Here is a 27,373-nt window from a genome sequence, read left to right as displayed (position 1 = left end):
TGATGGCTCAGGGTGTATGTTTCCAGTCAGCGTTAAGTCCAGAAATTCAGGGGTGTTTATGCATCTGCTGTCACAAAATGGCAGCTGGAGTCAGTAGGAGCCGGGGCTGTCAACACCTTTGCCATTGTGAGCTCCTGTGCTGTTACAAGGGAGCTGGCTGTCCCCTGGAACTGCTGCAGACCTACTGCCAACAAACAAATGTCAGCTGGGATTGTTCAGCAGGCACTGCCTGTACTTTTTGAGACCCATGGAAAGAAACAAAGGGCAGCTTAGTGTCAGAGAGTGATTCATGTTCTTGCTCCGGTTCCTGCTCACTTGTTTATCCAGGTGCGCTCATACCTTCTTCTCAGCCGCTGGCATCAGCAGCTCTGAGCTGAACAAAACTGGGGGGGTGGGAGGCAGAAAAAAAGAGTATTTGTATCTGCCCATGTATATGTGTGTGTGTGGTTTTAAAAATAAAAAAGGCCCAAACTCTAGTTTCCTTGTTAGTGCCTCAGTCTTCTCTAAAGAAAAGGAAAACATTGCTAGGCCCTATGTGTTTAAGAGCTCGGTTTGGTACTGGAGGATAAATCAGTGTGCATTTTGGTATGAAATGGCTGTTACACTAAAACAGGAGAGCGTCCTTATTTTAAGAGTAAGTAGTTTCAAGAACCAGATTGTTTTTTTCACTTATGGTAAGATATTCAGGGAAAAGTTCAGTATAATCAGTAGACTAACATGGTATAAAATTAGCATGTGTAAAGAAGCTCCCAAACTAGATAGCATGTGTTCCCATCACCTCGGGCTAGAGCCACAGCCTCTTGGTAGCAAGAGAAAACCCTGTAGGACTCGAGCCGTGCAGGTTTTGACCTGCCTGACCAATATTCAACCCTCATTTCCACCAGTCAGTGTGTGTGGAGGTTGGCCCTGGACTGGACCACAGAGGACTGCGTGATATAGCTGGGCCGAACTGGAGCTGTTCGATTCCCTCTTTAAACTGAAATACCTGTAGGACAGAGATAAAGCGACGACTCCAGCTCTGCCTGCTCTCTGTGCTTTCCTCCTGGGTAAGGCGGCACTCTGCAAAGGAGCAGAGCACTATGCATATATACTTATTTTGTACAGAGCCTGGTCTCCCGTTCAAGACTGAGACCTGCCTTGGGAGCTACAGACTCAGAAAGCTCGGGGACAGTATGACCACAGGAGTTCACCGTGAGCTGCAGCTGAGTGCACGTGCCAAGGGGTCGTGGGACAATCCAGTTGGAGGCAAAACAATAGGACTGGGGCTGCAGCTGGCACAGGGAGCAGGGTCAGCGCAGTGAACGGGAAACAGGCTGTCGCTCAGCAAAATAAAAAGCAAATTTGTCTGAATGATGCTGGTCCATCCACACGGGAGTAGGAGAGCGGAGAGGCTAGAGTCCAAAAAGACTTCGATTGGCTGGGGAACATCCTGAATGGTACAACCCTGTGCCTGCAGCACTATAAACACAGGAATGAAGCAGAAGGAAAGAAACTTCGGGGCTTCTTCTCTGCTTCCTGGGAGAAACGGCAACAACAGCTTGTGGCCTGGAGACCTTGGAAGGAGAGAAGCTGCGGCCTACCTCCTCTCCTGACCAGCCCTCCAGAGGAAACCACCTCTCTGAAGGCCTCCCATGAAAATGTGGACTCCCTTCCTCCTGAGCTGCCTGCTCTACACCCTGGGGATAGTGGCACAACCGTAAGTGCCATTTAACAATCTGGTGATGGATAGTTGTGATGCTGAGGGTGGGGCCAGGATAGCAGGGAGAGAGCGTGGGACACTGCAAGTCATCCCTGGAAGGGATAGACATGAGGGGGTGTGCAACATGTCACAAGCCTTGTTATGAACAGAGGATCTTCCTGAAGGTGGGAACCTCTCTCATGGATATTGCTGCAATAGAAGAACTAGATGAGGACTGGTGGTAGGAATAATAATAGTGAGGGACTGCAGTGTGAGGCAGGCTGAAGGAAAAGATGTAGGATAAAGTGAAGAGTGAAAGAAGAGGGCTGCAGGGCTGGGGATGATTGAGCAGGAACCAGTCTGCTGCCAAGGTAGTATAGGAGTCATCTCAAAGCAAGATGGGTGGATTCTTTTCTGTGAGGGGCTGGACTGTTGTGTTTTCCATGAACACTGAAGAATGGTTCCCTTTGCAGAGGCAGCGATATGTTGTATATGTTTCTCTGCACTACTGTAGCATCGTCCAAAACCATGTACACGCCTATGTGACCTAAGGTCACCTGAAAGCATTTCTCTTGTATTTATCTGAAATTAACTATATACTTCCCATCACCCCTGTGAGAGGTTCACACCATCATTGTTAATTTGTCATTGTTCATCTGTCCTTCTCACTCCAGCACCCAGAGAGGTGGTAAACTCTCCTGCTTCTTCAGACCATAATAGAGTATTAGTGCCAAGAGTGGGTGAGACTATTCTAAGGATGTGATGTCTTGTTTCCCCACTACAGGAGGTACCTGATCGTTGTTCCAGCTGCACTGACTTACCCCTCTTCCCAGAGGGTGTGCTTGGACCTCCGTGGGGTGGAGAAGCCTAGTCATGTTGCCTTAACTCTTGTGCATCCATCCGGCAACCTCAGCCTCTATCGCAAAGTCGTCAGGAACAACCGGATCTTCGAGTGCTCCAAATTTCAGGTCAGGATCAGGCTTGGCGGCTCTAACTGGCAGCTCTCAGCATGCTCTTTTGGCTCATGAGTCCTCTCACCAGAGAAAGAGAATGATAGGAGAGAGGGCATGGGAAGGAGTGGGTGCAAAGTCAGGGGGAGCGTTTAGTGGGAGCATGGTGTCTTTGATCCCTGCCTTTGTCTGTCTGCACGATAGTGTTCCTGCTGGGTGCCTCACAATCCACTCTGGTGGCACGGTGAGGGAAGGCTGCCTGGCCAGACACCAAAGCACTGAGTAGGTTGGAGGTGCTTAGAAGCACCCAAATGGCTTCTAAGTCTCATTCTCTCTTCTGAGAAGGGTGCAGTGTCACAGGGTGTTGTCTGTGAATCATGATGCAGGAAGAGCCTGACGTTTCATTGCAGCCTCCCATACTGTCTGCTTCCCTCCAAGCTTCTCTTTAAGGGCTGGAAAATGTGCTGGAGGACTAGGAAAACATGGGAGGGTGTACACACAAGCTCAGCACAAGTCTTTCTGACCTGCCAGACTCATGAACCTTATTTTCTTGCTTTGCACTAATGAATAAGAGTGCCTCCATGTCCCACACACTCCAGGGAAGTTTTCTGGTCATTATGGACTTTTTATTTCCTTGGGTTAAGTCTTTTCCCCCTCACTCCATGCAGGCTCTACAGTGGCTCTGTGAAGGGGCAGACACAATTTCTGTGTCCAAACAGGCTCCCTTCTCCTCTTGTCCAAGGCTTGTCCCAAGTGCAAAGGCATTGTCCCCTGTGCTTCCATAGACACAGCCCTCAGCTACTAAGGGGACACCCTGTGCTGGCCTTCAGAGTAAGACAAGAGGCTGGCCTCTCAGTGCAGCAGGAGCGAGGAGAGCAGCACCGCTCTGATGCCATCTTGTCCTCTCCTATTGCCTGTTGACCTGGTGGCTCTTCTTTTGTGTCCTAGGTACCCCAACCTCCAGGCAGCCAGGAGGTGGGCACTGTCCGCTTGCATATCTCCAACGGCCACTACAGTGCAAACGAAGAGAAGCAAGTCCTGATCCGCAGGGCTGGCACAGGCACCTTCATCCAGATGGATAAACCCATCTATAACCCAGGACAGACAGGTGAGCACTGCATGGAGCACCCCAACAGTTCCCCTGCCATGACCTCCTGGACTTTGTTCCCAATTCCCTGTGAGTGGCATGCCGGTTGCTTTGTGCCATGTGGCCTCCATGGGGACAGAGGAGGAAGCTGCCTGCTGCCTTCTGGGGTGATACATCCATGAACTATGTTTTCAGGGCGGGAAGGGATTGGAAGGGTCAGTCTCACACACTCCAGGAGCAGAGCTGGCCCATGGTCTTCTCCTCCAGGGGTAGGACTGGTCTGCCCACACTGCAGACAAGGAAACACAAGGTTAACTCCGGGTGTAGCCCATGGGAGAGACCCTATTGTGAGTCTGGGTGCTCTGTTACTGCCACACGTTTGGGGGGAAGAGGTGGTGAGTAAGGGGGGGCTGTAGGGCAGGTGTGGGGCTGCCGGTAGGGCTGTGTGGGGAGCTGTGATTTCAGGCTGCAACAAGTGCAGGGCAAGTCCGTTCCCGAAAGCGCTCCGTCTCTATAATATGCTCTTCTCCATTTTCTCCCTTCAGTGAAATTCCGTATTGTGACGTTGACTGAAGATTTTGCTCCCGTTAACAGCAAGGTAAAGCTCTTCTTAGGTGGAGGTGAGGAAGTCTCCAGGCTCCCTCCATCAGTTCTGCCTCCTCTGCCAGCCTCACGCCATGGAAGCTGAGACATTCCCAATATCTGCAGCACCCAGGGCGGCCAACAGCAAACCTCTGCTAAACTAAACTGGAACAGCAGCTCCCGTTTGCCGGCGGCGATGCTGTCACTCTCGCAGGATGGCTGCTGGATGGTGGGAGGGTTGGCACTGCTGATGGTATCTGGGGAGTGTGCCAGTGTTCCCTGCGAGCTGAGTTAGCACAGGGCAGCCCAGGAGCTGTGTGCACCTATGCCCCCTGCCAAAAAACCACGCAGGGCTTCTGGGGACATCTGTGGGCTGCTGGCCTCAGGCACAATTACCGGACAAGTTGTGTGCAGACTCGGCCAGACTTGAAGCTCCCCTCCCACAGCTCTGGAAAGCTCCGTGCTTTGTAGAGTGTGTTGCACCTAAGGGTGGCAGTAGGGTCTGAAGCCAGCTGTGACACATCTGCAAAATTTTAAGAAAAATGAATTGATATGGGAAAGGACATGCACGAAGTGATCATAAAAAAAGAGAAAGAGAGAAAAGTGTATAAAAAAATTACACTGACTTGCTGCTGGCAGTAACTCATTCTCCCCATGTCAAGGGAGTGAGAAGCTGCCAGAGACTTGCATATATGCTAGCCAGGAAATTGCAAGGCTAGCATCTTTCTGTGGCAAGCAATTATACCTGCAGCCAGCAACTATAGCCATTTCACATTCTTCTGTCCTCAAGCAATTTAAGGAGAGCCAACAGGAATTTATGCCATGACAGATAAATACTGCAGGGCACATGTGAGTTGGATCAAATCCCTTTAGACTGAAATAAAGGGAGAGATCCTTCTGGCTTCATTGTGCTGACTTAATTGCCTCTTTTTTGGGCTATTGGTGATGGCCTAGGATCACACGCTCTTTTCTCCTCCCAACAGAGAAGTCTTTTATATGAGTTAGATAATAAACAATAAATTTGCTTCCATGCCTACAATTGGTTCATGAAGATATCTGACCGTAAATCTTTGGCATCTATGTGTGTGTAAGTAAATTAGCATTATAACTGTGAAAAATGCTGTGATGAAAATTCCAAAGAGGTCATGTTTAACCAAAGCTATTATGAGGCTTGAGTGCATTGCAGCATTAAAGTTATAGTATATTGTTTATAAATTAGATGGGTTAGAGATAACACAGGTGCCATTCACGAACTTGTTTTGGTTTAGCATTGACATTAGATTCAAGTTATAAAAATAGTAAACCTGCATGCTTTATTTTGTTTCAGTGTAAACAGAGCTGCCTATGATAACTTGCGTGGAGGCTTAGGATGATGAATAATGTGAATTACATGTGGCCTTCTGTTTACAGACCAGTTACTCTCCCAAGCCCCTGCTCCTGCCTTGTGCTCCCAAGTCACATCCTTCACCACTACTGCCTCCTTGCTGATAGCTGCAGTGATATAAGAACAAACGGAGAATTAATAGGCCTGGAAGGGCTGAAGCATGTCATTTTTTTGTCCCTCCTTGTTACTGTCAGCTGCAGTCAGCAGTAATTCACGTCTCCGAGCCTTACCTCCTAGGGCAGGGATTTTACAGGAAAATGTGGGGTGTATTCTTCCTTTAAGTGATGCAGTTTTGCTAATTCTTGGGATTTATATTACAAAAGTGATACCTTTTAATATTTTAGAACTTGGGATGATGGTATTTGTAAGTCTTTCTACTTTCCTCCTTTTTTTTTTTATGAGAAATTCTAGCTTTCACAGTTGCAGAGTATCTATCAAAGTGCATCTTAAAAATTCAGGGATCAAAAGGCAAATTTGAAGAATAGCACAGATTTTTATGTTACAGCTTTTCCTTATTGTTTCAAAGACATTCTCCTTGTTTTGGTAGGATCAGGCTCCTTGTATTTGTTTGTATGTTTGTTTGACATTGCTGTCTGTTTGCTTTGCAGTACTCCATGGTGGAAGTCCAGGTGGGTGTTTCAGACACCTCAGGTGTTATGAGGAAAGGTACTTCAGTATGGATAAATGCCTAGGCTGCTGTCTTACTGAGTCAAGTTACTTTTCTTAGGGTCTGTGTATACACATGCACACACATACTCTCTCCACACGCTTCTTGTTAACGAGCATTGATGATCCAAGTGGTTCAGCTTCCAGCCATTTCTACATTCAGGAACACTAGCCAGCCTTTAGCTGAACTCTAATTACAGTTCATCTTTATGTCAGACTGGAGAGTCTAAATGTCAGGACCTTTCATACCTTCTTTTTCAGTGGCAGTACAGAGTAAAGTAACCCTGGGTGGGTTGGGTTCGCCTCTGTTGGTGTTCCAGCACTCAGGCCACTTCAGCACCATCTGGGGAAAAAACAGCAGGAACCTGGGAAAGCCTCTGACATCTCTGAAACAGCTTTGAATCCAGTGGGCTCTGGGTAGAGAATAGCAGGTGTTGCTGACGACAGCCTCTTCTTTCCTTCCCTTGGACTGCAGGACCCAAACCAAAACCGCATTGGCCAGTGGCTGGATGTGAAACCAAAACAGGGCATTGCAGATCTCTCCTTCCAGTTAGCTGCCAAAATCTCCCTGGGGACTTACACCATCAGTGTGGTGAACCCAAAAGTGTCCAGTACCTTTAAGGTGGAGGAACACGGTAAGATGGAGTATGGAGAACAAAGAATGGGATGGAAAACATAGCTTGTTTCTGTCTGTAGAACAATATATAATAGAACAATATATACCCAAAAATTGTAAACTGAGATTTACTGTCTGAAACCCAGGATTAAATGTAATTCTATAGAGTAGGCAATATCAGAAATGGACACCAGGGAGATTGTGCTGGAGATTCCTGGAGAAGGTGTCTGCTAAAAACTAAGCTGGCACAGAGTAAGAATATACTGAAGACCTCTGCGGGACTGTTCATATGTTGGGGGGAAAAAAGGGGGTTATTTCTTTGGCTTCCCTATTTTTAATTAGTCCTTGCTTTTACTCATGAATATGTTCCTTCATGGAACTCCAGCATTAGATGAACACACTCTTCGTTTTAGTGCTCCCATGTCTAAGTCGGCTGTTGCCTTTCATGGAGTAACTCTGTGGGTTTTGTTCCAGTGTTGAAAAAGTTTGACGTTTTCTTCGAGGGACCAGCTCGGATTTATGCTTCAGATAAAACTTTCCCGCTGCGTGTGTGTGGCAGGTAAGGAAGATGTTCAGTGGAAAGGAAAGAGCTCATCAAAACTGTGTCTTTCCTTCCATATGTATCTCTTGAATCCATCAAGAAGGGCCAAACACAGTTGTTCCTTCTGAAGAATCCCAAATAGTGCAAGAGTCAAACTGATGGTTTCTTCTGTGGGGCAGAGGTACGAGCCGCACTTGGGAGAGACCATGCAGCTATAGGGAGACTGGTCCCAGGCAAATGATATGATATCCTGCTCTGGAAGCTGTGTGTGTCCAGCCTTGAAAGACCTTACGGGGGGAAAAGCAGCTATCTGATATGGGACTGACCTGCTGAGGTAAAGGAGCAGGAACTGGTATTTCTTTAGAAGGTTATTTTGTTCCTTCTCGCTTACATGCTGCTGAACTTACTACCTTCTTAGAAGCAGCAGGTGGGTTTCTCTAATTTTATGTAGTCATTAGCAAAGCTGAGCAGATGAGGGTGTGAAGGAAGACATGACCTCAGACAGTATAAGCCAAAGGAGGGAGGAGAATGGTCTGGAAAGCACTTTGTAGACAAATAAAGGGGGTGAGCTCATTTATATTTGGGGCTCGATTGTCTGGAGACTTTTGGTGTCTCTGCTGCTGGTCTGACATAATTTCTCATTAATTGGGACATTTAAAATTAGACCATATGATTCTCTAGTAGAAAACAATATAGCACTCTGCATCCTCAGGTTGGGCCATGGATGTCTTCCTGTTACTGATACTGTCAGGATCATTGCTCCAAAGGGAAAGCCAGAGAGGAGTCAAAGCAGGGAAAGGCAGTGGGGCAGGCAGGTGAACTCTCTGCCCTGACAAGGGCACACTTCGCTGTACCTTGCAAAAAACAGCAGAGCAGGTCTGATGGTGGAGACAAGAATCTGGATCATGAGATAAGCCCATAGTGAGGCAAGTCTGAGGTCACTCTGTAGCTCTATTCCTGCTATACCATGCACTTGCTGTCCGCAACACAGATTTCTGCTGCTTTTACACCTGAGCTACTATCTCCACTGGGTGCTGCTCCATGCTGCGTGGACACATCAGCTCAGGTGTGCCTGCAGTTCTGGGGCAGTGGGCTCCCCGAAGTGGGAGAGCCTCCGAGTGTGGGTCCTTTCCTGTCTGAGCTTTCTTGGATGCAGGACTGTGCTGTTGCACTCCTCAAGTACATGATGTGCTGTGTTTTCATTTATGCTTGCCTGCTTATCAGCTGCATTAAGACTCTATCAGGAAGGCCACCTGTGTGGAGCAGTGTGCTCAGCGAGACGCACAGTGCCTCTGCTTGGCAGCTCCCCTGGTGCGTTCCCTGCAGGTACAGCTATGGGAAAGCAGTGCAAGGGACCATGCGGGTGACTTTGTGCCAGAAGGCAAGGAGGCGTCCCCGAAACACCAGCAAGGATGTCTGTAGGGAATACAGTGGCCTGGTGAGTAAAATCCTGGAAGATACATGGGTAGTGAAGGAGCACCACACAGGACTAAGTATCGAGGGCTGAGTCAACAGGATGAACTGCTATGAAGGGAATGTTTGCCAACCTCTATAATGTATATTAGACTAATAAGTAATGGCTTTTGTTCAATTAATGCAATTATTGTTGCCCAGACCAACTGAGAAGCCTTTACCCTCAGAAGTTCTTCTTTGTTGCTTAGCTTGTTAAGAAAAAAAGATATATATAAGAAAAGAGAAATTTCACAGAAAGATTTAGAGTTCTGCTCTTTTCTGTAAAGAACTATACCTTGCCAGAAATTGTTGCAGTGTAAGAAACAACAATTAATAGAGATTTCTCAGGTGCAAAATCACCATGTTAAGGTGAATCTATGCCTGAACTGCACAAGGACATTGAAGTACGGTGGAGACATGGTTAATTTCATAGCCAAATCACACAGTGGCTTTTATACTTTATTTTCTCTTGTTGTGCATTTATATATTGCATATTTTTATATTTTCCTTATGACATCTTTCCATTCCTAACAAAGTATTTTATAGCTGGGCTCCTCCCTTGTATGCATATGGTTGAAAACTTTTCATACTTTATGATTTGTCGTTATGAATTGTGATGGTAGTTATAATCTTCCAGTTCTGGAAATGATTTGTTGCTTTGAATTTTCATTTGATTCTGCAGTTCTTCTAGCTACATGTATTAAAATACTCATATATTTGCTCTGTGATCCAGTTAGTGCAGTCTTCAGTTTTCTACTAAAGCTGGAAAGATGCCAGCATTGTAGCTTTGATAAAACTGTGATGCCTGTTTTATTTTACATTTCTGCAATATGAATTACACATATTCATGCATATAAAATAGAAAATACAGGAGTTAAAATGTGAACCATATCTGTCTATATATGAGCCTGCATTATGATTTGTTGCAGTCAGCAGTTATGACAGATGACTAATACCTTGTACTTCTTACTCCTTCCCTTCTCCCCAGCTCTGAATAATACCTACCACTTCCTATTGCAGACAGCGAGCAAGGGGTGCTTCACCCCTTCTGTAAGCACGTCAGTCTTCAACCTGGCTCCCAGCGAGGAGGACAGCCAGCTCTATGCAGAAGCCTCTCTCCTGGAGATGGGCACAGGTACCCAGGGGCACAGCAGGGAAGGTGCAAGGGCAAGAGGGACCATTCTGGGGGTGTGAGGGTCAGCGTGGACACACTTCCCCCTCTCCTCCACCTGGTGCTGGGACCATCACAGGACACAGAGAGCAATCCTGCCTGAAGAACTCGCTGTGCCCACAGAAAGCTACTCTACAGCAGCAGGCTGATGAGGTGGGGCTGGGAACATCTTCCATGAGGCCACAAAGAAGCTTGGACATATCTTAACTAAAGCAGGAGCTGCCACAGGAACAGCCTCCAAACCTTGAAGGGTGCTGTTGTCGAGAAGGAAGTTTGAGATACTCTGCTTAGAAGGGCTGGGAGTGACAAAGTGAGATTAAACAGGGTGTGCTGGTCACCTCTGACATGACCCTGCTTCCCTTGTGCTTTGCATTCCAACAGGGGTGCAGATCAACACCTCCAGCCAAATCCTCATCTCCAGGACAGCTGCAAGGGCAGCGTTTGAGACACCAAATGCATATTACATCCCTGGAGTACCCTACAAGGGGAAGGTGATTTTTAGCCCTTGCTTCTTCCCTCCCCATCATTTGCCAAAGAATTTAGTGTCTAGTAAATTGTGCTGACCCAAACCATTTTCTGTTCCTTAGACAGAGTACTTTACCTTCAGTGTGTTACATTACTTGACAGTGTGGCTCCAGTTTTTGCATTACAGATTCCCTGATGTTTTTACATCTCCAGCTTCTGCTGAGAGTGATGAGTGATGTCTTACCAGAGATGCTGGGATGCGAGGAAGCCTTAGCTGTTGGCTAGGAGATGAGCTCCTCATGGTCTAGCCACACACACCTTTTGAGGCAGACAGGTTTTATTCACTCTCAGCTTAGCTTTAGAGATGAGGGAGTTTCATAGGTCTCCTGTCTTCTTGGGGACAGAGTGAAGTTAAGGCCACCGACACAGGAGACTATGTTTGCCAGAGGGAGGAAGGTTTTGGGTATGACACTGGAAGAAATATCTGACTTTGGCTTTTCTGCCTCACCCTGTTGTCACCAGATTAAGCTTCAGGATCACTATGGAAATGTTATGAAAAACAGAAAAGTTTATCTTGTGATAAAGTTCATGAGGCATCGGTTTATCAAAACTTACATCACAGACAGCAGTGGAATAGCATCCTTCAGCCTGGACACTACTGCCTGGAACAGCTCATCAGTCTCTTTGGAGGTAAATCCCACCTCTGCGTACAAGAACGTGAGAATCCTTGAGCTCTGCCAGCGCTCCCTGCCCCTGCCCTGCAGCCCCACCGACCCCACCCCCCACCCCCTGCTCTGCCTGTGCAGAGCCAGCAGGAAGGCACCAAGCAACAGTCTTTCCCAAACCAAGCTGATGACATCCTCACAAAGCACTGAAGCATGAAACTCTTGATTTCTGTGTGTCTCTGGTCCTTTCTCAGGGAAGGTTCACGCTGGAGGATCTCACACACACACCTCGAAAAACTGACTTCAGTTACACAAACGCTTACCATCACCTGCAGCCCTTCCATGCCACAACCAAAAGCTTCCTGGACATACACCCACCAGAAGAAACACTGCCTTGTGGGATGAAGCAGGACATCCAGGTGACCTTCATGCTCAGTCGGGATGACCTGAGAGAAAGCACCAACCGTATAAGTTTTGCGTATTATGTGAGTAAAGGTAGTAAAGAACCCGGGGAGAAAGGCTGCACTGATGGGACCAGACCCCAGGGAAATGTTGAGGGTTAGATCATTCATGGAGAGCTGATGGAAAAAAACTTGTTCTTTGAGAACTGGGTAAACACTACACCCAGTAGACCTCAGCCTGGCCCCAGTGGGATCTTGGTATTTGGGCTCTGGTCACCCAGTCACCTCCATGGATGGGAGGAACCTTCTGCCTTTGCAGCCCATCACCCCCTTAATCTCTGCCAAGGCTGCAGCGGGAAATGTCTTGTCCAGAGTCTGCTGTCAGACTCTTAAAACTGGATGGGGGATCACTTTTTCACTCTGGTTATAAAACAGCTGCCCAGTGGAAACAGATTTTGGTCTAGTCTGGAGACCTGCCTACTAGAGGGGAAATACCTTAACTGTCTCTCACTTATCTCCAGTCAACCCACTACCCATCCATTGTCCTAACTGGACGGACCAGACCAGAATCTCACATGTGAAAGCTCCTCCTCCCACACTGTGATGTCTGCAAATCCTTTGGACCCAAGGTGTGGGGTTGGATTGGACCCACAGTTTATGTCTGAGGCTTAGTAGAGCAAGATGCACATGGGTGAGTGTGGCTACACTCTGGTGGCAAACAGCAGTCTGCTTATCCCCTGTCCCTTCTCCCACAGGTCACTGGGAAGGCTGGAATTGTTGTCAGGGGCCAGAGGAATGTCCAGGTTGGGAAGCTGAACAGTAAGTCTGCAGCAGTCGGACAATGGGAAACAATTGTGCCCCGTGGGTTTCTGGGTCGGACAGTGAGAGTTGCCAGAGTTTCTTCCAAATTCCCTGAATCTATAGGTCCTGGGCAGTCAGTGAATAGGATACGGGGAGGCTGAGGAAGAAATTGTCAGCTGTAGGAGGCCAAGAAGACAGAATGAAGGAAACGATGGGAAGAGAGACTGGGAGGACCTGTGGGAAGATGGAGCACATGGGGTCAGAGAATGGAGGGAGAGGGCAGACAGACCAGCAGCAGGAAATAATTTGACACTGTGGGATTACGAAGCAGAAACAAGAAGGAGGGCAGAAGATCTTGGTGCTGCTGTGAAGAAAACACTCTGCCTTTCCTTCCTCAGAGTTGCAGGGCTCCTTCTCCATCCCTTTGACTTTCACTGCTGACTTCACCCCATCACCTTCCTTAGTGGTGTATGCCATCTTCCCCAGTGGAGGGATAACGGCTGACAGCATCCATTTTGATGTTGCCTTGTGCTTTGTAAACCAGGTGAGACCCAGTCCTGCGGTTGGGGGAGAGCTGACAAACAGGAGTTAGCAGGCCTGAAGGAAGGACACCCTCAGATCCTTCAAAGAGAGAACCAGGAAGAAGAGAGGAAGGGGGTGTCTGCAGCACAGTGCCCAGGGACCAGGGAAGCTTCAGCAGTGATTTCTGTTCATAGCAGTGGCTGAGCAGGGAAGACTCCAGCTGGTCTCTCTCTTTCTGTCTGTGCCGCCTGTCTGCCAGCGTCTTCACCCTTTTTTCTCTCTTTTTCATATTTCCTTTCCTGTTGCTCAAGGTCAAGGTAGGATTCCCAGCTAAAGAAGCCCACCCAGGGTCAACAGTGCAGCTCCAGCTGCAGGCAGCCCCTGGCTCCCTGTGTGCAGTACAGGCGGTGGATGGAAACATGTTCTTCATGAGACCAGAGAGCGAGCTGACAAGCCAAACGGTGAGTTTCTGTGCAACCAGGCAAAAACCTAGGAGTGATGGATGAGCTGGGGGGGGCAGGGGCCATGACAAGAGGAGCTGGAGGCTAATGGATGGGGAGGTCTTTGTGTGGAGGAGAAAGCAGGGGCTGCCTATGGAGATGGACGGGAACAGATATGTATGCTAGGGGAGGGTGGGGGGAAGCATCTGGAGGTATCTGCTCCTTGCCCAATTCTTCCCTGCCTCTGAGTTTCCCTAGGTCTATGATTTGTTCCCTGCTGCCTACCGACATGGATACCCTGCCCAAGTAGAAGAGTATTCAGATCACTGTGTTCAGCCGCAGTCCACGTCATCTCTGCTACGAGGGAAGCCACAGCACTCCTTTCAGCCTGACATCTTTAACCTCTTCTGGGTAATCACTTTTCCCAGAGATGTTGAAATTAAGAGCATCTGATAAATCTGTCACCCCAAGCACTCTGAGAAGGCCCTTGCGTTCTCCAGAGAGCCCCAGCTGCCTGTCCTGACCTCGTTGGGCTGTCTCAAGAGATGTACAATTCCACTACGAGTATGAACACCTGTATTCCCCAAAACAGACACATAAAGCAAGACGAGGAGGTCCTGGACCAGCAAAACCCAGCCTTCGGGGCTTGGGAATGAGGTCCTGCCCTGTGTACTGCTTGTCTACAGTATTAGAGAAGAGAGAGACAGGGAGGGATCCCCAAGCATTAGAACACAGACCGTTGACATGGCTTAGTTGTTAGCCTGCCCTCTGGTACTGTTTTCGGCTGTTCTCAGGAAGACCTCTTGGTGTCTTTAAGGCAGATCTCCTCTAGAAAGAACTAGCTTTAAGCAGCCTTGACACAAGACAGGCAGTGCCATTTGGCCTTGGACTCAGGGATCAGACCCTGTCCTCTTTTATTTAGCAGTAGAGACCTCCTAGGATGGTCTTTCACAGCACAGGGGAACAAGTCTCTTTTGTTTGTGGACAGGCCCATGTCACAGCCTCGTGGGCTGACAGGGGTCTGCGCCCCCCGTCACACCTCTGTATGGCTTCAGAGGGCAGGCTACATCCAGCTATTCCTTCCAGTGTGCTTGAGAGGACAGGGCAGGACACTGGCACCTCTCTTCTGTCTGAGCCACTGGTAATGTGCTGAGAGAAGAAAGACACCCCAGTGTCCCCCAGAAGGTGGATTAGTGACCTCCTGAGAGAGAAGGGACTGGGGAGGCTGTGCCATGCTGTGCCACTGTGTCTGCTTGGGCCACTGCTGCTCTGGGCTGCCCAGGCACCAGGCTGTCCTGGTCCTGTCAGAGTGATTTTGGGGAGCAGTGGCCACTCTTCCCCACTCGCAGATGCTTTTCTGCCTTCTCTGACTTCCTTTTTTCCTAACAGAACATGGGGCTGAAAATCTTCTCAAACCTTGTAATCAAGAAGCCATCTCAATGCTTTCATCGGGCGGATAGGAAGCCAACCGTAGGTGAGCTGCACCTCCTGCCTACTGGGGGCATGAGGTCACTCAGATGGAAGAGCCCGCTGATCTCTGGGGTTTGCTGGTGGTGGATATTGGCTCTCTGAGGAGTAACAGGTGCTGCTGCCACAGCCTAGCTGCCCGGTCCACCAGCCTTGGCAGGAATGACCCAGTCCCTATGAAAAGGGCTCTGAAGACTGTCACTACCTGGATGTTCACTGACATTAAAAGATGGCGTTCCCTTTCCTGGCACAGACAAACCCAAGTGTGGGCCAGGATTTTTCCTAGTTGACCACCCCACAAGCTGTGCTGAGACCCGGGTTCTGTCCCCCACCTGTGGCTGCAAGGACAGTGGCTGCCTTCCTCTGTGTCTCGGTTTGCACTAGATGATCACACCGAGCTGGCACAGATGCCTGCTGGTATTTAAACCATCACTTGCAGAGGGCTGTGAATTTTCTGCAGACAAGCAAAAAGGATTGTTATTCACAGAATTATGGAAGTGTTGATTAAAATGGCTCTTTGAGGGTCCCTAGTCTCTTTAACACCAACTCTGGGTCAGGTCAGCAAGGTGCTTTGTCTAATCAAATCTTGGAAAACTTGCAACCAGCTCACTGCAAGCTGGTTCTCCTCTTACCACTTTTTTCCCTTCCTGTTTTCCCTCTCCTACCAAATCAGCCCACTTCCTTGTGTTTTCCTCTGCTAGACTCTTCCCGTGTCTCTCTTGCTGGGTGCTTTGCCTCCTGCACCGGTGCTAGGCTGTCTGTCATTGGCAGGGTTCATCTCTCCTACTCTGGTGGGACTCATTCTTTCTTTCAGGGGGGCCTCCTACAGAAGACCAAAGAATCACTAAGGAACAAACCCAATTTACCACCCATGGAAGACTTCACCACTATTTCCCTGAAACTTGGATCTGGAATCTGTTCTCTGTTGGGTAAGCGATGCCAGACTTTACAAATGGACAGAAAGATGATTCCTTTGTTATTAAGTCTTGGCTGACTTGCATTTCTGCAGAAGTCCAGCCATAGGTGTAAAGAGAGGTCTGCATGTGAATTTTCTGGCTTTTCCCTGAATTTGTAGTGCGTCAATCTGAAAAACTAGCAGACCTTGAGGTGCAGAACTGGTCTACACAGGTTTAGAGAAAAACGATACCCTTCAAGACCATACCACCAAGTACCCTCTTTTCACACGTTGGGGTACACTCTCCTAACTTCTCAATTTGGTGGACGCACCAAATTTGTAGCCCTTGTTGCCACAGTGCTTAGATTAAGTCTGATGAATCAGCACTCGGGAGGCTACAATGCTGCTGCTTTCCAGAACATCATGCTGTTTGTTGACTGACATCATGCTCTTGATTGAATGTACAGAACTGGAATGCTTGAGCAGTGTCTTGCTCAGGAGAAGGGTATAAAGCCATTACTGATGGCATTTAAGCATGGTTTATGGCTTTAAGGAGCAAATTGCTGAAAGCTGCCTTGCTGTGAGCCACTGGAGCAGAAGTCATTGGTAATGTAGCAGAAGTTAATCTGAGCATGAGGACCTGCGTAACATCCCTCACCCAGAGCCATGAGCCCTCCCCATTGGAGCAGACTTGGATAAATTTCTTCATGCAAATGCTCTCTTCCTCTTAGCTCCAACGGCAGCAGGAGCGTCTTGGTCACAGTGCCTGCTGCTGCTGCAGAATGGAAAGTCAAGACGTTCTGCTTGGCTGGGAGGGGATTTGGCCTTGCTCCAGCCACGAGCCTCCGAACAGTGCAGCCCTTCTTTGTGGATGTGACACTGCCTTATTCTGTCATCCGAGGAGAGACCTTCCTGCTGAAAGCTACTGTCTTCAACTACCTGCAGCAGTGTGTACAGGTGTGTGCCTGTGCCACAGGTAGCGCTGTATGGGACAGACCTACCATACCCTCTCATTTTAGAATATGTTGTGCCAACCCATGTCACCATTTGCCTGCATCTGTCATACCCTCAGATCCATGTGGCCCTGGCTAAATCCCCAGACTTCCAGGTGGAGCCATGCCGGACCTGCAGGGACAGGGATTGTCTTTGTGTAGAGGAGTCCAAGACTTTCACGTGGAATGTGACAGTGGTCCAGCTAGGTATGGCAGCAAAAATGAAAGCAGTGATGGGGAACCCTAAAACTGAAACAAGAGGGAATAGGATGTCCAGGGAAGCTGGCAGAGCTTTGCCTCTTATGGATCTCGGAGTCTGTTCTTAGTGGTTCAAGCATGCGATCCATCGTGTCTGCTTTCTTTCTCTCTTCTTAGGGTCATCAGGGAGGGCAGAAACTGAATGGGTGGCGTGGAAAACTCTTGAAAGGGCTGTGGGACCAGCTGGGGTGGAAAGGGCTGCATGGATGCGTGTGTGGGAACCTTGTATGGCTGCTGCTGTGCTTCATATGCAATGGGAAGGGTACACCGTGGTCCGAAGGGCTGCTGGAACTTATTCTATTACAGTCGTATGTAGTGCAATGAAGTCATGGTTGGTGAGGCATTACCTAGTTCCCTCATGCTTAGAGTATCTGAAGAAGCCATCAGTACTGGCTGGCTCATCTTTACCGGCCAAACCAGTGAGGTTATGAAGACCAGCCACCTGAAGCATCTCATATCACTGTCAGTTAAAGCAAGTTGACTCCATTTGGCCACAGGTATACAAACCAAGCTCTATTCAATTTATTCCTAGGGACTGTGAATATCACAGTGAGGATAGAGGTACTGGACACTACATCACGGTGTGGGAGCAGGAAAACCTTGCCATCTACTGTGAGGCGGAGGCATACAGTGGTCAAACAATTGTTGGTCCGGGTCAGTACGAGAGCAGGCTCGCTTCTCTCCCCAAGTATCCTTGCTCCTGGGGCTAAATGGTTTTCTCTCCTCATTTTCGGGCCAGTATTAGCATACCAATGCTGTGGCTCAGTTTGCTTTGTTCCCCCAGGACCTAGCTCAGCCTATTCCCTTCTTGTGGTACTCTTTCTTGAGCTGCATTCATACACCATGTCTATGTTTCTCCCTGTACCTTTCCCTGCTCCATCACCCATTGCACATGAGCTTTGGTACATACCTACTGACCAGAAAGCCCTGTTCCTCAGGCTTGCTCTTGCTCTTTTGAGCAGTGAAGCAGGCAGCTTCAGTGAAGACTGCCAAAGGTAATGAGGATGGAGTCCCTGACAGCCCTGGGGACTAACCACTGAAGTCAGACCTGAACTTGCTCTGAAATTTTGCTGCTGTTTGGGAATTTTGTGTATATTCTTGTCTCTCCTGTCCCATGTTCATGTTCCTGCCCTGGCAGCCAGAAGGTGTGTTGGTGGAGAAGTCTTACATCTCCCTTTTGTGCCCGAGAGGAGGTATGTGGACAGCCTGAACGGGTTCTGCAACCTGAAATAACTGGACCTGAGAGTAGAGCTAAACTGTGGGAGGTCTGATGAAAGCATGTTTTCCAGTGATTTTTCACGTAGGAAATTTCGTTTCCTATTAGACAGGAAAGAGCAAGAAATATTACTTCCACATGTGCTGTCCTAATGAATTTGCCACTAAGTGTAGGTGGCAAAATCCTACTCTGTAGTCTCCTTCCCACATGGCAGCTCTCAGGTGTTCTTGGGGCTTGGTAGTCACCAGTGAGGGCTGCTCCAGCACTCTCCAGGATGTCCCCCTCCCGAGCGATGACCAACGGTGACTCTTGTGAAGTGTAACAAATTGAGTTGTGAAGCTTGGTGAGCCCTCAGCCTGGCCAGCAGCTCTCATGTCTTACCATCTGGAAAGTTTCCAGGCAATGGAGCTTGGTGTGATGACTGGGACGGACTGTGGTGAGCAGTCTGTGAGAGCAGGATGTAGGCAGCGTTCCATTTACCTGTGCTACACTTGTCCCTCTGGTTAGGTGCATTTGGCCTGATTTTTCATGCTACACCTTTATCCTGTCATTATCAGGAAACATTGCTGAAGAAGCTGTGTCCCTTCGCCTACCTGACAATGTAGTGAAGGGATCTGCCAGGGCTTCCATTTCTGTCTCAGGTAAGTGATTTCTGCTGTGGGCTTGCTACCTGCTGTATACAGATGAGTGAGGCTTAACTTGGTGATGGTGTCAGGGGATCTGTTTGATGTGAAACCGCTCAAAAGAGCGGATGCTGTGTTTCTATTCTCTGCAAGGTTTGCCAACACCAGGCTTTCAGATTTTTGGATTAGCACTTAGGCTTTCATGTGGAAAAAATTCTGCAGAGGAAAATAATCCTTATTTTTCTAGCTAGGATGTTGGAGCAGAGACTGTGGCCCCTTATTTTTACTGGGACTTTGGGACCTTGGCTAGTTCTTTGTATACACAATCAGGAAAACTCATAACACTCTTGACTCCCTCTTAAGTTTCACTTCAACAACAGAAGCTCCTGGAGAGAAGAAATCCTTCTCAGCATTACTAAGTTGCAAAAGAACACTTTGGAGAGGCTCCTAGGACCAGACATACTTACCATTCAGTACACTTCTTCACACTCGGCTCATTTGTCCCCATGCCAGAACTGGTATGAAGCCAGGCCTGGCGTAAGCAGCCATGGATATCATGCGACAGAGCCCCAAAGGAGGAAACCAAATACAAGGCTTTTCTGGCTGGAGGACATACAGACACCTTCACACCGTCTGACTAGCACCTCTGCTGGCTTACTGACATTTTGATGCCTGACATATGGTCAGGTAGAACAGGCCTAAAGAGCAGAAACATCTCAACCTTTCCCTAAGTGGTTTTATATTTGTCTGTCTGTATGACACAACACTGAGCAACTGCAGCTCTGCTCATAGCCTTTTACAAATAGTACTTGTTGTGGTTGGAGTCCTTCAGACTGCAAAAGCTGATAAGGAAAGTTCCTCAGGGACTCCATAGTGTGGTCAGCCTGCATCATCATGCCAGACTGAGAAGAGACAAAAGCCACCACTGTCCACATTGCACTCTTGTTTACTCCTCTTTCCTCCTCTCTCCAGTGTTTTTCTCTTGTGCTGAGAAAACACTGCCTGGCTGAGAAGCACCTGAGATCACGCTCCCTTTCTTACACCCTTGTGTAGGTGACCTCATGGGGACGGCACTGCAGAACCTGGACCGTCTGGTGCCGGTGCCCCACGGCTGTGGGGAGCAGAACATGGTGCTGTTTGCCCCCATTGTCTATGTGCTGCAGTACCTGGAGAAGACGAAGCAGCTGTCCCCTGAGATCAAGGAGAGGGCGACAGGGTTCCTGCGCAATGGCAAGTACAACACCTTGCTCCTCTGCCTTCCCCTGTGTCCTACCTACCAATAGCTCTTGCCCTTCTGGTCACTCAGTTGATGTTGCACCCTTTGTGTTACTGTGTTGTATGAATTACTGTTCCCACCTCCCCAGGGTACCAGATGCAGCTTCTTTATAGGCACCGAGATGGGTCCTACAGTGTCTTTGGGCAGCAGGATGGAGAAGGGAACACCTGGTAAGCACTGCAAATACCCCTGGCTCTTGATTTTTTCCTGTCTGGGCCAGAGTAGCTAATGTGCCTGGGAAAGCTGATAGCAGGTGTCTTCCTTCTTTTGGATGGAGACCTCAGGGTCTCTTTGGCAGGAGGACAGATTGAGGGACTTGAGGCACTTGAAAAAACAGTGAGGCAGGGGAGCAGATTTTCTGGGAAAGTGGAACATCAAAGATGTGCTCCCGGGGGGCAGGAGATCCCTTTTTGTCTCTATAGCCCTGCTGTCGCCCCACAGACAACACCAGCTACTGCTGGTGTGTCCCAGCAGCCAAGAGGAGTACATACTGACTGGAGGTGGATCAGGGAAGAGCAATAAAAAAACAGTCTCCCCAGGGAGGCCCTTCCTTGGGAGAAAGCTGCATTGGTCCAGCTTGACCCAGTGGTGTCTGGGCTGGGAGAAATGGGGAAAGGAAGGGAGGAAGAAAATGGGTAGTTCAAGATTGTCTCTAGGTATTTGGGGGAGGTGAAGTCCAATGGGTAAAAGTAGAGAGGGTAAGAGGTTTTTAACCTGTGAAACTACTGAGTAAAGCAGTAGTACATGAATAGTGCCTTTGTGGAGCCAGGCCTGAGGGAGAGGAGCCACTTGGGTCCTGTGGACCTTTTCCACTTTTAGCTTCCTTTTCTGTATGAAAATGACACTTTTTTTGGACCCCACTATGTCAGCGTAAACTTTAGGGACAAGCACCAGGAGGACTTTGACCTTCTTTTGCCTTTTTTGTGCTTCTATTTTCCTCACAACTCATCCTCTTCCTAGGCTGACAGCTTTTGTAGTCAAGAGTTTTGGCCAAGCTAGAAAATACATCTACGTAGATGACAAGAATGTCCAGGATGCCCTACGCTGGCTAGAGCAAAACCAGCTGCCCAGTGGCTGCTTTGCCACCAAAGGGAGCATCTTTCACTCCCCCCTAAAGGTAAATGAGGACCAAGCCAGGTAGCACAGCTGGGGAATGGCTGGACAGATGTTGTGACAGCAAAAGATTGTGGGATCCCAGAGGATCCTGGAAAGCCACTCCTGCAACCATGCAAGCAGCCTTAAAGAGAGCAGGGTATGGAGTGGGGAGCATGGGGAAAGTAATGCTTTTCCTTCTGGGGAGTCACTGCCTGCACCATCCAGATACCACTTAGAGGGTGAAAGGTGCATTCCTTCACAGGGCAGCGTGGATGATGAGATCTCCCTGGGGGCATACGTTGCTGCAGCACTGCTGGAGCTGGGTCAGCCACTGAAGGTGAGCATGCTCCCACTCCCTCCTGCTCTCCTGTATGCTTCCACGCCTGGTCACTGCTATGGGGATACATCAGTTTGTAATTCTGGCATTCTCCAGGCCAGGAACAAGTAGGGAGCTGCTGGGAGGGACCCAATGTTTGGCCAGCCTGTGAAGTCATTCCTCAAAAGAGACAGTGCTGTAAAACCGGCATGATGCGGTAGTGTTTGGTGAATATGGCACTCAGTGCGCACCGGGGCTGCACTGCCTGTTTTCTCAAGAGAGTGTGTGATTTATGGGCTTCTCTGGAGCTGCATCAGGAAGACATAGTCCAGCTCCCTGGAATGAGCTTCCCTGCCCCCTGTTTTGCCCCTCTCAGGGTTTGGCATGGGTCTCTTCTCCCATCGCAGGGCAAGCTGATGCAGACTACGCTTCGCTGCCTGCAGCAAGCAGTTCACAACATCACCAACACCTACACAGAAGCCGTGCTGGCCTATGCCTTCGCCCTGGCTGGGGACTATAAGATAACCCAGGAGCTGCTGTACAAGCTGGAGGAACAGGCCATCAAATCAGGTGCTGACTGCTGGTTGGGGTAATGGTTCCCATTCACCTGCTGGGATCTGGAGTAATGTATGCCCAGTTAGCGTGGTTAAAGATGACTTACGTATTTGTACATATTCCTTGTATCTGTGCAGTAACTGCACTGTGTGACTGAAAATATAATAAGTTATTTCACAAGCTGTGAGGGTGACTGTCCTGGTTTTGCCTGGGATAGAGTTAATTTTCTTTTTGGTAGCTAGGGCAGTGCTGTGTTTTGGATTTGGTGTGGGAACAGTGCGGCCGGGGACTTTTTGGTTTCTCAGGCCTTGCTGGCAGGAGGGCTGGAGGGGCACAGGAAACCGGGAGGGGACATGGCCAGGACACCTGACCCGAACTGGCCAAAGGGGTATTCCATACCATGGGACATCATGCTTGGTATATAAAGGGAGGAGGGCGGTGGCTGGGGCTGCTGATCATTGTGCAGAGGCTGGCTGGGCATCGGTCAGCAGGTGGTGAGCAATTGCATTGTGCATCACTGGTTTCCTTGTCTCCCTTCCCTTTGGATTGCATTCCTCTCCCATTCTTCCTCCTTTTCATTATAACTGTTATTGTTATCATTACTATTGTTCTTTTGGTCTTATTTTATTTCAATTAGTAAATTGTTCTTATCTTGATCCTTGAGTTTTACATTCCTTTCTGATTCTCCTCCCCATCCCTCTGTGTGAGGCGGGAGAGAGAGAGCAGCTCCGTGGTACTTAGTTACCAGCTAGGGTTAAACCATGACAGTGACTTACCAGAAAGAGTTTCCTCAGCCTGGAGGATTTCAAGATCCTTTTGAGAGAGGAGGTAGGAATCTGTGAGCGAAGACCAGATAAAGTCCTGGGGCATACACTGAAGAAAGCAATCCTGGCCTGAGCAGGGAATGAGCTGAAGGAGCCCTGAAAGCACACTGGGCTTTATTTACTGTGAACCCCCAATGTCCTCTTCAGATAGCCTGCATGCTCCTTTTCTTTCTGCAGGAGGACAAATCCACTGGACCCCTAAGCCAAGCTCTCCAGCTTCCATGGGCTTCTGGCCTGGTTCTCAGGCAGTGGACATAGAGTTGACAGCCTACGTGCTCCTGGCATACCTCTCCAAGCCACGGGTACATGCAAGTGACATGGCAACTGCAGCTGGTATTGTGGCATGGCTGACCCGGCAGCAAAACGCCTATGGGGGCTTTGCCTCCACCCAGGTAACAAGTAACTCCCTGTGGACTGATATTCTTTTGCACCCGAGGTTGGCAGGGCGAGTCCTCTTGAGGTCTTCCTGCTCCAAGTCAGCTTCACTAGAGCTGATGCTTTCAGAAGTGTGACTGTGTCTCCCTCTCCAGGACACGGTTGTTGCCTTGCAAGCCTTAGCAAAATATGCAGCAAGGACGTTCAGTGCATCAGGCCAGGCACTTGTGAGGGTGAAGTCCCAGAGGGGCTTCGGGAAGACTTTCCAAGTCAACCGCCAGAAGGGGCTGCTGGTGCAGCAGGCAGCACTGACAGAGGTCCCAGGGCAGTTCCTAGTGCAAGTCCACGGCAGCGGCTGTGTCTTGGCTCAGGTGAAGTGCTGGGATGAGCGTGGGAGAGAGGAGAGGTAGAGAACGCTGCCTCATCTCGCTGTGTGAGATCGTGCCTGGTCTGTCTTCTCACCTCCTGGCCCTTGCCCTGCAGACAGTGCTGAGGTACCACGAGCCTCCCCCGTGGGCTGCTGTCACCTTCACTCTGCGTGTCAACACGGAGCTGACCAACTGCAGCCAGGCCAACGCGCGCGTCCTCACCGTCCGTGTCCTTGCCAGGTGACCCCAAGGGTTGTTTTCTTCTCCAGCAAGACCCACTGTGCTTGGGAACAGCAGCTGGGACAGCCTCAGGGCTGCAATGGAGGAGCCCGGCGCTTGGGGCGGACAGGACAGAGAGTGAATTTGGTGGGTGAAAGGGGTGGGAAAGGAAGGTGCTGGCTACCTCCTGTGAAAGGGAGCAGCGGCTGCCATGTCTCCAGTCCCAGCTGGGCTACCTGGCTCAGGGTCCTGCACACAGGGTATGGTGGTGGAGGGAATGGGAGCTGGGAGGGCACTATTCCCACAGAGTCAGATCCTTCGACTGTTTCTTCTCCAGCTACATTGGGAGCAGAGTCACTTCCAACATGGTGATCCTGGAGGTCTCCCTGCTGTCTGGATTTGTCCTGGCTCCCAGGTCCAGGATGTTGGTAAGGACTTTGGAATAAAAAAATAAGCGGCTGCAGTGAATAGGTCCCACCTGCTTGTTCCTGCTGGGTGCTGTTCATTTCAGGCCATGAGGCAACTAAATTAGCAGGGGCCCTTTTCTGTTGTAATTGAACCAAAACCTCTTCATTTCCATGCAGGCCTCACAAGGGTTGGCTACAGGAGATCAGAGGTGGTTCAGTTTCTCCTGCTGATGCTAATCTGTCTTCAGCCAGGAACAAAATGTGCTGCTGCATGTGCCAAACACCAGGATTTTTTTGCCAGAAATTTCAAGGCGAGGTTTCTCAGACTCTAGTTCTAGCCAAAAAGGTTATTTTTTTCCAATGGAGCCATAAAACTAAAAGATGAATTGTTTGTACACCCTCCAGCAGGTCTTTCAGAGCAGTCTAGCAGTCAGTGAGATGAGGTAGCAAGAATCTTTACTGGTGCCTGCACCTGTTTGCTGAACAACACCACATCAGTCCTATGTGCTGTCCACAAGGTCTTTTGTCTCTAGTGGGAGATTCCTCTAAATGACAGAGACAGCATCCCAGAGATGCTCACAAGGCACGTCCAGGAGGGACTACCAAAGATATAACCACTAAAACTCTTATGCGTGAGAAAGACACAGTTCCACACACAGACCAGCTCCACACCATCCCTTCAAAACAACAGTGGGTCCCTCAGGTCGAGAAGCCCTAAGGAAAGTGCTCACAGATTTCCTTGTGTTATTGTTTCCTATCCCAGCTGGAGCGCAGAACCATCATTAAGAAAATAGAAGTGAAAGCTGATGTGGTCTACATTTATCTGGAGAAGGTAAGTGAGAACAAACGTGGTTTGGCACAGTGAGAGCAAGAGGCCAGAGGACAAGAAATGGTGTGAGAAGCCCAAGCCTGGGATTGGCATGGGGAAAAGAGCACTGGCAGAAAAACTGTGAGAAGAGAAAGTTTGCCCAATTCCATTGTCATTGGTCAGCATTTGCTATTCCTCACACATACTCCATTTCTAAAATCCAGAACCTCTAGTGGATTAGAGATTTAGTGCAGGAAAACATTCAAGCTAGGGAAGATGAAGATGCGATGACTTCTTTCTTCCCCTCCTTGCTAATTTCTTTCCACCCCCCCAAGCTCAGTGATGAATCTCAGACTTTCATTCTGCAACTGGAACAAGTAATTCAGACGAAGAACCTGAAACCAGCCAGCATCAAAGTCTACGATTACTACCAGCCAGGTGGGTTGCAGATTCCCTCCTACTCTGGGGTTGGGAGCTGGGTTCCGAGTTTTCTGGCTTGGAAAAGTCGTTGTGCACCCTGTGTGCATGCATGTGTGTGTAATCAGCTTCCTCATTTCTTTTTGCAGAGGAGCGAGCCCTGGCTGACTACAGTGCTGTCTGTAGCTGAGGTAGGCAGCAAGCCCCTGTGTGACACAAACAGTAGCACCAGGAGATTATGGGTCTTGGGTGGGAGAGAGGGAATGGAAGCAATCAAAGACAGGAAGGAGAACGGTAATCAGTGGGGAGCATGTATACAGCTAGTTGCCTGTGGTTACGCGTGTGGAGCTAGGATGGGGGCTTTTTTTGCAGCCAGGGAGGCAGCTGGAAGGCTCTGGTGGAAGGCAGACATAGAGACAGCGTCTTTCAAAATCAGAGTGAGAAAGGAAGGGCTGAGCATAGTGTGGAGTGAGAATGCAGAGCTATAGCAGCTAACAAGGGCCCTCAGGCACAGCCGTGGCTCCATTCCCTCCACCCTCCCCCTATATTCATTGCAGGGTAAGAAGGGGATTCAGGGAGCTGAAGGATCAAGTTGAAACCGGAAAGTTATAACATTTTGTCTTGTGGGGTGACATACCCAGCTGCCAGAAGGGGTATGGCTTGTTAGTGGTAGCCTGAAGCTGTGACAGGTGTGGAGAAGTCCCTTCTGGAAGGATAAAACACAATCTTGACATGGTACATGACGCATCCTGAGACCATCCCACAGAAAGAGTACTGCCTAGGCACCTGCCTGGAGAGCCACCCCCACTACTAGCCAAGACAAGGCACCTTCCATGGTCTGATGATAGCCGTAGATGGGCTGGGTCATGTCCTCCTTGTTTGTCTTACCTTCTGTTCCCACAATCACACATCGTTCCTCAGAAAGGGGTAGAGGAGCTCCCAAATATGTGATAAAGGAAAGGAGAGGAACTGTCACACCATGGCTTCTGCCTTTGCCCAATATTTCAGGTTGGGCACTGAATGGAAGGATGTCCCCAGCTGGGACACAGCCCACATTAAAGTTGACCGCATGTGGTCCTGCACCCCAACAGATGGACTGAGGGATCACAACAGTCCAGCAATTGTGCCTGCACTGTGAGGGCCTGGGTCGGGATGGTGTGGGTGGGTGTAACATATCTGGTACACACCTAGGAAGAAGAATTAAAGTAAGCATGACTCCTGACCTTGCTGCCACTGTGCCAGTTGTTGAGCTATAGGCTTAGCCCATGAAGATACCATTTCTGCCATTGCTAATGTATATTCTAGCTCCTCTATTGCTCTCTCCTCATGCTTTCCATGATTTCTCCTAATACTTCCTGCAGTATGATTCAGGCAGCTTTGGAGGACAAGATGCAACTGGACATGCTGTGACAGCTGTACCTCCTGTACCCTTCCTGCAAGCTCCTGTGCCATCAGCTCTTCTTTGAAGCCATCTCCAGATAGTAACGCAGCGCATTGAGACTCCAGCCCCTCACGTCCCCTCACCAGTACAGCCTTACCATTGCTCTTGATAAAGGTCTCTAAATGTAACTGTTGGCCGAAAGAACTGTTGAACATATCCCAGCCCTCCCTTGCCTTCAGCTCCAGCTTGTGTGATGGTACCAGCTCCCACAGGTACCAGCTCTACCTTGCTGCATGCTCTATCTCCTCCTGTGCCAGCCTGCTACTGGAGGGGCAGAATTTTGCACATGTACATGTACACACACACACAGAGCAGAGGTGAAGAAGTTATTTCTTCCAGGTGCTCTCAAATGCAAATTTCCTGGTTTGGGAGAAAAACAGTAAACCTGAAAAATGACTCA

The 27,373-nt window shown here is 49.0% G+C and overlaps 1 protein-coding gene across 1 annotated transcript; it reads left to right on the top strand.

Moving 5' to 3' along the window:
- The first annotated feature begins 1,637 nt into the window (after window positions 1-1,637).
- LOC119148365 (alpha-2-macroglobulin-like protein 1) lies at window positions 1,638-25,722 on the top strand. Its single transcript, XM_037388406.1, has 34 exons — window positions 1,638-1,696; window positions 2,463-2,646; window positions 3,577-3,736; window positions 4,261-4,313; window positions 6,290-6,310; window positions 6,823-6,982; window positions 7,438-7,522; window positions 8,831-8,942; window positions 9,977-10,091; window positions 10,509-10,618; window positions 11,115-11,282; window positions 12,414-12,519; window positions 12,858-13,003; window positions 13,293-13,442; window positions 13,680-13,832; window positions 14,811-14,895; window positions 15,703-15,817; window positions 16,515-16,740; window positions 16,856-16,982; window positions 17,566-17,687; window positions 18,172-18,226; window positions 18,807-18,890; window positions 19,926-20,102; window positions 20,237-20,318; window positions 21,109-21,265; window positions 21,506-21,580; window positions 21,967-22,129; window positions 23,116-23,330; window positions 23,469-23,684; window positions 23,797-23,921; window positions 24,238-24,328; window positions 25,071-25,139; window positions 25,451-25,553; window positions 25,682-25,722. Exons 1-34 carry the CDS (start codon window positions 1,638-1,640, stop codon window positions 25,720-25,722), a joined length of 4,110 nt encoding a protein of 1,369 aa, XP_037244303.1.
- Window positions 25,723-27,373: the final 1,651 nt, after the last annotated feature.

This window comes from Falco rusticolus, chromosome 5, assembly GCF_015220075.1.
Source record: "Falco rusticolus isolate bFalRus1 chromosome 5, bFalRus1.pri, whole genome shotgun sequence".
NCBI lineage: Eukaryota > Metazoa > Chordata > Aves > Falconiformes > Falconidae > Falco > Falco rusticolus.
The sequence above is the reverse complement of the archived record's forward strand: the minus strand, read 5'-3'. Positions and strand labels throughout refer to the sequence as shown.